At 43.2% G+C, this 12,024-nt stretch overlaps 1 protein-coding gene across 9 annotated transcripts in view; it reads left to right on the forward strand.

Annotated features, from left to right (window-relative positions):
* Positions 1-4,425, forward strand: part of arhgap44a (Rho GTPase activating protein 44a) — a 349,392-nt gene extending 344,967 nt beyond the window's left edge. For 7 of the 9 annotated variants that reach the window (XM_085963454.1, XM_085963449.1, XM_085963450.1 and 4 more), the window contains one exon: positions 2,620-4,425. In XM_085963454.1, coding sequence (XP_085819580.1) covers positions 2,620-2,771 — 152 coding nt within the window. In that variant the 3' untranslated portion in view covers positions 2,772-4,425. The remainder of the gene's footprint in view (positions 1-2,619) is intronic. The other 2 variants (XM_085963457.1, XM_085963452.1) reach the window with 1 other exon arrangement.
* Positions 4,426-12,024: the final 7,599 nt, after the last annotated feature.

Below are 12,024 nucleotides of genomic sequence, written 5' to 3' on the forward strand. Positions count from 1 at the left end.
GGCATCACCAGATACACTTACACTGATTTAAAAATAAGCTACACGTTTGGCACAAGCACATCTGTGTTGAAGTAATTAACATTTAATAAGTACATTATTCAAAACTCACTAACTACTAAATGTACAGCACACATACAATCATTTTAAGAGGCACCATGACACTGTATTTTGTGTCTGCCATTTTCTTCTTCATTTCACTGTTCTTTGCTGTGCAGTATCAGAGCACATCAAAGCTTGATTTGAAAGGTACACAGATAATGAGTAGTTCACAAACTAATGACTACAGTAGTGATTTAGCTAAGAAATTATACATTAACATGTAAAATACAGATTACACTGCCGGTCTTGTGAAATCCAATATATGATTTATGTTACAGATTTAGCTTTTTTTTTAGTTCATTGCTGATAGTAGTGTTTGTGATTTTTTGTTGTTGCGTGTGTTTGAGTGCAAGAACTGAAACAACTAAAATAAATATATAGAATTACACAGCAGGTCAATAAGTGCCCAAAAGGGGTTATCGCCTGGCCACGTTCTCCGTTGCGGGATGGTGTATGTCACAGGAGATCTAAAGGCAGGAAGGAGGGCGCAAGGGCCAGAAAAATCAGGCCACATGAAGAAAGTGTGAGCTGTTGCTTACGCACATGTACAGTACAGGAAGCTTTGTGATATCCGGCACCGACGGGACCGAGCTGTTGCCGTTCCATCAAAACTGCCGGACAAACCAGCGCCAATGTTGAAGCATACAGCTCCGTATCTGGCAACAGCTTCTAAACAGTCGTCCGTACCTTGGAAGCGTCTCTGTTGCTTAGCAACAGCTTCAGAGAGACTTTGCAGAGCCTGACTGTTGGGAAAAAAAAGCCACGAGAAGAAAAAAAACCTAACAAAACGGCTCCTGATTTTTGCCGGTGGATCGAGCATTCCGGACAATTAACCTCCGGATAAACCAAAGTTTCCTGTATATGGAAGTAAGCAGAGTTCACGAGGAAAAATGCAAAAGGCTGGAAATCTGAAATAAAAACAGAAGACGCCGGAGGTGCACGGCAGGCTGTTCAGCGTCTGAAAGAGAAAGGGTTAATGCTTCAGGTGTGACACACTCCATCAGAATTCCTCAGTTCTGAGAAAAAGGTCAGCCCTGAACATTGGCCAGTTATTTTCTTTCAGCTACTGATTAACCTGCCATGCTTTTCCAGGGCTCTATCTTTATTTTGGCTGTTTAAAAAAAAACATACAGAATCAATGTTCCCTCTAAAATGTCATTGTTGTGCGTGGCCAGTTTTTTTTCCAATGCGTGCGGTACCTTTGATTTTTTTTCAGCAGCCGCACGCGCGCAGTATTTGAGAGCTCGTGGGCGGCCTGCACGATACCTTCAAGATTGCAGCGCACCCGCACACACTCAGCTTAGAGGGACCATTGTACAGGATCCATGGCTTTATAAATAGAGGAGTAGAGTACAAAAGCAAGGGAGTTATGCTAAACGTTTATAAATCACTGGCCAGGCCTCAGCTGGAGTATTGCGGCCAATTCTGGGCACCGCACTTTAGAAAGGATGTCAAGGCCTTGGAGAGGGTGCAGAGGAGATTTACCAGAATGGTGCCAGGGATGAGGGATTTCAGTCACGTGGAGAGACTGGAGAAGCTGGGATTGCTCTCCTTAGAGCCGAGAACATTAAGGGAAGATTTGATAGAGGTGTTCAAAATCATGAAGGGTTTTGATAGAGTAAATAAGGAGAAACTGTTTCCACTGGCAGAAAGGTTGGTAGCCAGAGGACACAGATTTAAGGTAATTGGCAAAAGAGCCCGAGGTGAGGTGAGGAGAAATATTTTTACACAGCAAGTTATTGTGATCTGGAATGCACTGCCTGAAAGGGTGGTGGAAGCAGATTCAATATTAACATTCAAAAGGGAATTGGATAAATACTTGAAAAGGAAAAATTTGCAGGGCTGTTGGAGAAGAGCGAGGGGAGTGGGACTAACTGGATAGCTCTTTCAGAGTCGGCACTGCTGTAATGGGCCGAATGGCCACCTTCTGTCCTGTAGGATTCTGTTATTCTATATATCCAGGATTGCGGCAAACTATTCAAAGAATGCCAGTAAAAAAATAGCAAGAGATTCTACTTTTTACACTAAATTTGAAAAAAGGTCCAATCAACAGACTTCGATGGGAACATGTAAAAGAGCTGGTAATGGTAGAACTGCAGTGGTGTAACATGAATTAATTCTACTTCAGATCATTGCATAAGTCACAAACTAACTTAAGCCCATCTTCCTTAATGGTTTAGCAGCTGTACACACAATAGAACTGTACATAGCTGAGGCATTACACAGTAAACTGACAGACAGAGAAGAACAAAATGACGTTTATCTGCATGAAATGTTCTCAGCCTTGTAACAGAGAGGGACTGAATTGGCAGGACCTAGAGCTAAGGACACAATATTAAAACAGCCAAGCATCAGTTCTGATCTTGTCAGATAACCATATTGTGACATCCCTATTATTTGTCACAAGCTATTGGCACTAACAAGGATGTTTAATGGAATGTCTTTTTTTTAGTATATATGTGTGCTATAAGGATTAAATTGTATCATTGCTAATGAATTGTTTCCTTTCACTGCTTGCAGATATTGGCAATCCAGATCCCCCTTTTGTACAGTCAGTAGAGGTTCATGACGCACTCTACACTGAACCTTCAGACCAAATGTGCACAAACTCTGTGGCAGACTCTATAGTAAGAGCAGATTCTGATGAGGAGTCAGAAAGTACTGTCCTATGACATAAGAACACTCCATTTGCGTGACTCAAGCTGTACATATATTATATCTACAGGATGGTAGATAAGTGGGCATCTCTCCACATATAACTGCAAGAAAAGCTGCTTCCATTAACTATGAGAATGGAATTCTATAAGATGAAAATGTTGCTTTGGTTTGGTTATGGTTGGTCAGCCTTTAAAACACTGTTCTGTGATCAATTTTTATTTTTTTTAAACTTTATTTAGCCTTACTGAAATGATTTTTTTTTTTTAACTTGGCCTTTGAACCTGCCACTTCATTTGATTCCTGTATTTTCATAATATATATATACCTAATAATAATGGCATTTCATACAACAATGCTTTCACACCCACATGGAAATACGCGTTTATGTATCTTATGTACAAGGAGATTGTCTTTATGGGAACAGCAATTTGAGTTTCTGTGTATGGCAAAACTTCTGATTCTTCAGAGAGAATGGATTTCCACAACTAGGAGGTCAGAATCTTGCGTTTAAAAATCTTTCCACCTGCAGAGGAAATGCCCTTTCTGTTGTACACTGGAATGACCTAATTCTTAGGGCAGGCAGAAAGCTGGGCCTAAAAATGTAGATTAATATACAGTACAGAAATTATCAAAAAAATGAGAATATTATTTTTTTCTTGCCTAAAGAAATCTTCATTACCCGAGAGATGGAGAAGGTACACTCAGGATAAGTCGACAAGCACTGTTAGTGAGGGAATGAACTGTTCTTATGCGTCCCCATGGCAACAGCCAGTCAAAGATTTTGACCCCCTGGAGTTTCACAGCACAGAAATCGCAAACAAAATCCATTTCTAAAAGTAACTGTTCACCCAAAATGAATACAAGACTTTATTTCCGATGTAATATAAATTATAATAGAAAATATAATTCTGCGTCCCGTTGTACACATCCTAGTATTTGTCCGTTTATACAGTTCAAAGGAGAAATGTGCTAAATGCAGTGATATAGTTTAAATTTGTATAATATGTGCACAAAAGCCATGGCAATTGGCAATTATTCTGAAAGTAACTTTAGCCAGAAAAAAAAGGAAACAAGTTGTCAGTATTGTACTTAAAGAAGTCTGTATGTGGATGGTGACTATTACAATGGATTGTTGTGGCTGTAAAACTTTAATTGTTATCACGCCAGAATACCTTGTATGAATAGAATTTAATTAACGTCTATGTAAATGTTGTATTAAAAATATACTGTGTATTTAAGGGAAGGGGGCTAGACTGGCGACTGGTTATGTGGCTACTGCCTTCGTAATGTACAGGACCGAATACATTGCTCAGTGCAGTGGCTTATTTTAAATGATCATAAAGAGTGTGGAACTATGAGAGAACATAATATATCTGTTATATAAACACTTGTTTCATGCATTATGTTTCACTTGAAAATATATATAATTATAGTGCTTTAAAATAAACAGTCCTTGAAATTAGAGGGTTTAGTGGCTATGTCTCCGAGATATAAAATAGTGCTGATTCCCTCATCTGTGGTTTCTCGTCTAAAACCTGGAGAAAAACTGAACTGAAAATGTTAAAAAAAGTGAAATATTACAAAAAATGTAGAGCAGACTTGGTGTGTCCTGGACAAATGTTACAATTTCATATCAGCAAAAAATAAAATGTACACATTTTGACAAAATATGGAACATTCCAGTCATTATGTAAATGTGTGGCTGTGTGATACGGATTACAATGGATGCAGCTTTTCCCTAATAAATATGAAATGCAATAGTTATGATCCCTTGTAGGACTCGGGGATTTTCAGAGATTAGTACAATGCGAGCCCTTTCATAGGTCTGGAAACCCATGGGTCCAGTGCCAAGGACAATACTTCCACCAGTAGGTGGAGGCAGAGATCGCTGTTGTGTTGCTGTGTGAACTATGATTGAACTAAGTTTAAGCCCGACCCTTGTAGATACTTCAAATCTGTATTAGTCCATAGGATAATGCAAAATACCTTGAAATGGCCCACTCAAACTGCTCAGATTTGTATTCAAAGTAATGATTTTTCAGGTTAATGGTTGCTTGGCAGTCCCTGGGACATACTCTTTGATTATAAGATGATTACTATTTCCTTCTTAATGAAATTGTTGATGTTTATGAGATAGAATCTTAGAATGGTTACAGTACAGGAGGCCATTCAGCCCGTCGAGCCCATGCCGGCTCTCTGCAAGAGCACTTCAGCTAGTCCCTCTCCCCCTGCCCTTTCCCCGTAGCCCTGCAAAAAAGTTCCTTCAGGTACTTATCCAATTCCCTTTTGAAAGCCACGATTGAATCTGCCTGCACCATCCTTTCAGGCAGTGCATTCCAGATCATAAACACTCGCTGCGTAAAAAAGTTTTTCCTCGTGTCACCCTTGGTTCTTCTGCTAAGGTGGATCTAAGGTGGCTTTGGTCCCCTTGTCCTCTAGAAAACAAATAATGAAATAAAACTGATAACTTGCTGGCCCTGAGATACCTCGTCAGTTTTTATTGAAGTGTAAGAAATACTCAGTTGGCCTATTCTTTGGTGGGGAGTGAAGATCCATTAGGCGGACACTCTTGCCTGATTACCTGTGAGTCAAGCTCTTGACTTGCGACCACCTAGTCTAATGGGGAGGGGAAGCAAAATTGCACTGTCTACACATCCTAATTCAGATTTGCACCGGACACAACTGCTACTTGCTCATGCAAAGTACTGCCTTTGATTATCACCCATCATCATCTCACTAAACTTGTTTCTTCCAACGCTTTGAGCATTGCAGTGGCATTTCTAAGCCAGTTTTTTTTGATACACTAAAAATTTCAGTTCTTACTCTAGGTTAGTTTTACTGACCAACTTTCTGTTGTGGGCCAAGGTCTGGCTCGAGGGCCATTCTCCGTACTGCAGTAGCATGGCTGTGCCTGCGCTTCCCCACATAGCGACCTCTTGATTTCAAATAGTCCACCGTGGGCAATTGCCACTGGAATAGATTTTTTTTAAACCGCAGGACCAAAAGCTCTGTTTTACTCGGGCCTTTCGCTTGCTGTATGGAAGCTGGGTTAGCTGTGCAGCCTAACACCACTTGCTTGCTTTCTTTTGTTGAAGGACAAGAATCCCAGCTCATTCAACATCCAAAATCTGTGAATGGAAGCCCAGTGGCACATGGATCTGTATGTCTACCAAGGGCCATGTGTCAAAGGGAGTTGGGCCACAAATGACCCTTAGGCCTACTATTCTACAATTTTGAGAGTGTGAATTATGGCACTTACAATGTGTCGTGATACTTCTGTAATTATGCTTTATAATTTGTATTGAAAATGTACAGTTATTTGAAGATGCTAGAAGTACAAATGATTTGCAAGTTATAAAAGATGTTTGATTAAAAATCACCATCAACTTCTGGATTATTAAAGATATGATGGTGAAATTTGCAAACTAAAATTGGTCAGCCACTTAATATAGGTGTACCACATACATTTAAACAGACACGTGCTTCAGTGCTACTGGTTCAGGCAGAGAAGGAAATGACAGTGTTACACAGTACTGCTCTATCAATCTGTTCTATGTTGCTTGCTTTCTTTCATTGAAAAGGACAAGAATCCCAGCTCAGTCAACATCCAAAATCCATGTGGTATCGCGCAGGCAGATGGATGTGATTGCTTTGGAGGGGGTGCAGAGGAGATTCACCAGGATGTTACCTGGGATGGAGCGCCTCAGCTATGAAGAAAGACTAAACAGGCTGGGGTTGTTTTCCTTGGAGCAAAGAAGGCTGAGGGGGGACCTGATTGAGGTGTACAAAATGATGAGGGGCATAGATAGGGTAGATAAAGAGGAACTTTTCCCCTCAGTAGGGGGGTCAATAACAAGGGGGCATAGATTCAAGGTAAGGGGCAGGAGGTTTAGAGGGGATTTGAGGAGGAACTTTTTCACCCAGAGGGTGGTTGGAGTCTGGAACTCGCTGCCTGAAAGGGTGGTAGAGGCAGGAACCCTCACAACATTCAAGAAGCATTTGGATGAGCACTTGAAATGCCATTGCATACAAGGCTATGGACCAAATGCTGGAAAATGGGATTTAGATTGGACAGGGCTTGATGGACGGTGCAGACACGATGGGCCGAAGGGCCTCTTTCTGTGCTGTATAACTCTATGACAGCGAGATAGGTACTTTCTGTAGAACCCATGCGGGTAATTGTAACCAAACCATCTGGCGGAAAACGAACACAATTGGATCGCCTTTCCATTTTAAACCCCACCCGTTTTACCACTAAAGTCAATAGGTGAGGTGTAAAACGGGAGGCAGATCCAATCCCCTGTTTCCCGCTGGGCGGATTAGGTTAAAATCACCCCCCATGTAACGCCACACGCTTAAGAGCCATCTGCTGCGCCACACATACAGCGATGTTACAAATATCCTTCCAACTCCAGGCCATCACCAGTAAGTGTCCATACAGGATCGTACCTGTAATCAAAGCCTGATGTTTAGCACACCTCAGAACAACTGTGGGTCTTCCCTTCTCTTTAATCTTACCGCCACCTGAATGCCTGGTCCTGGAGGCTGTGCGATAAACTTGTATAAGGCACAATATATCAGTGTACAGCACCGTCAGCCTCAAAGAGTTGTTTTTAATTTGGTTTGGTGCTGTGTAGCTGAATACACTGAACAATAGAATTAAACTTAGTGTGCCAGGGGATATTCTGTTCTTCTGTTAGGTGCCCATGCCTATTGGACTTTTGTATCTTATGCCACGGGATCTGGTCTCTCTAACTGGACTGTGCCTGTGGAACAGGAACCGTGTTTAACAATCTGTCCAGAATGTAATATCATTTCAAAAGTAATTAGTTACTAAGCAGTTAGAACAACTTTATTCGCCGCTCATAGTTCTGCAAATAATGGCCTAATTTTGCAGACTTGGGCACAATGCTGAGATATTTCCACTGTTTGAGAATTCAAATGTTGGTTGAACAGATTATCTCATATGTAGCAATCTTTGGTTCAGATTTTTTTTAAGTTAAGGATTGTGATTTGTTACAAAAGCAAATTACTGCAGATGCTATTTTGCTAATTAGGTATGGTGTACCATTCAGTCATGGGGAACTACTTGGGTTTGGCCTGTTATAACCAAGCTAACCAATAGATGGTGCTGTTTGTTCACCAGTCCTGAAGATGCAGTTTGGAATTAACATGTCAATTTAATGATATGGTCAGTTAGACTGAATGCCAGGAAATGAGTAGCTCTCCAAAATATGTGTACTTTCAATTACTTTTGTAAATTGTTGCATTTCCTCAAATCTTATTTTTATGGTATCACAGAACTATCTCAGTGGCAATACTGTGGCCTCTGAGTCAGAAGGTTCTGAGTTCAAGTCCCACTCGAGTGACTTGAGCGGGTAATCTAGACTGACGCTTCATTGTCGTGCTGAGGGAGTGCTGCACTGTCAGAGGTTCCACCTTTCAGATAAGGTGCTAAATGGGCCCTGTCTGGCCTCTCGGGCACGTAAAGAATCCCATTGTACTATTTGAAGAAGAGCAAGGTGTTACGTCCGTGTAATAATAAGAAAAGGACTGCAGAGAATGGTACAACAGGTGTTTACTCAACGTGGTTCAAACTGCAACTGAAACAACAGATTACTACTCAGCGTTATATACAGGTGTGGTCACTGCCGGTACTACAGTATACATGAGCTGTAGAAAGTAGTTCTCCCCTTAAAAGGTACATACATTATAATTCCTCCCCTTTTAGATTAACAGTACCATAACACTCATTTAACAATTAAATATCAAACTAATTACAATTAACACTTTTAACATGCAACATTAGCTGAAAATAGTCTATTTATAAATTCAGTCTTTGGGGAGGCTTCCTGATCCTTTCTGGATAGCGCCTTTCCCGAGTGTCTTGCTCTTGGTGCGGAGGCGATTCTGGGCCCCTGTCGTCGGTTGGTTCATCAGCTTCTGGTGCTACTGTTTCTGGGATAGATGCTACCTGTACGTCGGGTTCATCACCAGGTACGTATGGGCGAGGCATGGGGTTGACTCGTTCCTGTGACTCTAGGATCTGGTCAGCATGGCATCTCACGATGCTCTCCCCAACGTCCACTGTGTACATTAGTGGCCCCTGCCGTGTGCATATCGTTCCTGGTTGCCATTTTTCTGTTCGGTAGTCGCGGGCCAAGACTGGTTGCCCTACATTGAAGCTCCTTGTCGGCTTCTCATTGATGTGCTGGAATTGCTTACTCTCAACATCTCTTCGTACATTTGGTCTGAGCAAATCCAGACGAGATCTCAACCTTCGGTTAAAGAACATCATGGCCGGGGCCTGGTTGGTGACTGCATGTGTCACATTTCTGTAGGCTAACAGGAAATTGTCCACCTTATGCTGCAGTGGAATATCGTCATCACACATGGCCTTTACTGCTTTTTTAAAGGTTGTACGAACCTCTCAGCCAATCCATTTGTGGCTGGATGATATGGGGCAGATGTGTAATGCCTTACCCCATTCCTTTTCATAAATCTTCGAAACTCTTCGGACACAAACTGTGGTCCGTTATCAGAGCAAATCTGCTCTGGCAAGCCGTTCCTGGCAAAAATGGTCCGTAGGACTGCAATCGTTTTCTCCGTGGTGGTGGAGGACATTTTGATCACCTCAGGCCATTTCGAGTGCGCATCCACGGCTATTAAAAACATTGAGTCCATGAATGGACCAGCAAAATCAATATGCACCCGTTGCCATGGAGATGAGGGCCACTCCCATGGGTGTAGAGGGGCATGTGGTGGTGCATTTTGGACCTTCTGGCACCCTGAGCAGCTCTTTGTCAGGTCCTCGATTTGCTGATCGATCCCTGGCCACCACACATAAGCCCTAGCAAGGCTTTTCATTTTCACCCCTCCCAGATGGCCTTCGTGAAGCTCATTGAGCACTCTCTCCCTTAACTTGGGTGGAATTACCACTCAGGATCCACACATCAAGGTCCCCTGGCCTACTGACAGCTGTTCTCTTCTGGATGAGAATGCTGGCAACAGTGAGTCGCCATGTGCTGGCCATCCCTTCACCGTCAAATCATATACCCGAGACAGTGTCAGGTCATTTCGGGTCTCCTTCTCTATACCAGCGTTAGTTACTGGCAAGCATTCAATTATAGTCGAATGAAATATTTCGACAGGATCCACTGCTGGTGCTTCCTCCGCAGTAGGCAGTGGCAGGCGTGATAGCCCATCAGCGTTTCCATGCTGTTTCGTGCCCTTATACTCGATTTCATATTGGTGTGCCCCTAGAAAAAGGGACCATCTTTGTAGCCGTTGCGCAGTCATCACCGGAACGCTCTTCTTTGGATTAAAGATGGAGACAAGTGGTTGGTGGTCAGTCAGCAAGGTGAACTTCTGCACTCCCCACACTAGGCTGAGGGCCTCCCTGTCAATCTGGGCGTAGTTATGCTCGGCTGAGGTTAGTGACCGAGACGCAAAGGCTACTGGCCTCTCCGAGCCGTCCGGGAATTTGTGCGACAGCACCGCTCCAATGCCATAGGGTGATGCATCACACGCCAACCGAATTGGTAGTGCTGGGTTGAAATGAGCCAACACCTCTTTTGATGTGATCAATGCTTTGCTCTTCTGGAAAGCTCGTTTACATTCGTCACTCCACTTCCATGGTACCCCGTTTGCAGTAGGGTGTTCAGTGGGTGTAGTACGGTAGACAAATTCGGCAAGAACTTATGGTAGTAGTTCACCAGCCTAAGGAACAACCTCAGTTGTGACACATTTTCCGGTGCTGGAGCCTTGACTACTGCCTCAATCTTTTCAGGGGACTTATGTAACCCCTCTTTATCAATAACGTGGCCACAATAAGAGATCTGCTTCTGGAAAAACTCGCATTTGTGGCGATTAGCTCGGAGCCCATATTCCTTCAATCTAGTGAGCACCTGCTCCAAGTTGGCGAGGTGATCACTGTCATTTTCGCCCGTGACCAGGATGTCGTCCAAATAACACTGGGTCCCTGGAATCCCTTGCAGGACTTGTTCCATTGCCCTTTGCCAAATAGCCGGAGCTGATGCTACCCCGAACACCAGCCGGTTGTATTGGTAGAGACCTTTATGAGTGTTGATCGTGAGGTACTGTTTCGAGGCTTCTTCTACCTCCATTTGCAGGTACACCTGGGCCAGATCAATCTTAGTGAAGCATTTCCCTCCAGATAGCGAGGCGAAAATATCTTCAATCCGCGGAAGCGGATATTGTACAGTGTGAAGGACTGGGTTCACTGTCACCTTAAAGTCCCCACAGATGCGAACCTTCTTTGGTTCCCCAGGCGTATTACTCAATGGCCTCTTCATTACAGGAACGATGGGTGTAGCCCACTCGCTCCAGTCCACTTTGGGCAGTACTCCTGAACGTTCCAAACCTTCCAGCTCTGCTTCGACGGCTGGGCAGATCGCATAAGGTACCGGTCTGGCCTTAAAAAACTTTGGGCTTGCATTTTCCTCTATTTTGATCGTCGCTGTTATGCCTTTTAGTGTTCAGAGTCCCTGCTGGAACACTTCTTGTGCGTCAGTTAGCATTTTTGACAGTCGTCCAGGTGTGACGTCGTCATCCTTTTTGGCATCTACAGTCAGTGCTTGTATGGAATGCCAATCTAGCTGTATCTTCCGGATCCATTCACGTCCTAGTAGTGGTGGTCCTCCATCTGGCAATACATATAGGTCAATTTTTGGTGTTTCCTTGCCGTTATATAACGTTCACCCTTATTTTTCCTTTGGGGTAGACTTTTTGCCCCATGTACGTCTTCAAGACAATTTTTGTATCTCTCAAGGGTATATGTGAGAATAGCCGCTTGTAGTCCCTTCGATTTATGACTGTTAGGGCTGATCCTGTGTCCAATTCCATTTTCACTTGGACTCCTGCTATCTTGAGCGTGACCCAGATAGTTTGGTGATCCTCCGTTTTGATCACATTATGTAGTTTCAGACAACCCAGCTCCTTGCTTCCGGAGTCTGTATCACTCTTCTGTTCGTCTGAACTACTCTCCGTCACCTTATGTACCTTCTTGTACTTCTCCTGTGGAGATTTCTTGCTGCTGGTTTTCTTTCCCGACCTGCAGACTCTTGCTATGTGTCCTACTTTTCCACACTGTCTGCACACTTTGTCCTTGAACCAGCAATCATTATGGTCGTGTGTTGTTCTGCCGCAGCAATAGCACTTCGCTGTTCCGTATGACATTTCATTTGTGCCATATTCTTGCGGTCTCCGTTGTATCTCTGCAGCGCCCCGCGCTGCTGCTTCGTGTGA

Source organism: Somniosus microcephalus, chromosome 21 (genome assembly GCF_052327205.1).
Source record: "Somniosus microcephalus isolate GS21.2 chromosome 21, FLI_Smic_1.0, whole genome shotgun sequence".
Classification (NCBI taxonomy): domain Eukaryota; kingdom Metazoa; phylum Chordata; class Chondrichthyes; order Squaliformes; family Somniosidae; genus Somniosus; species Somniosus microcephalus.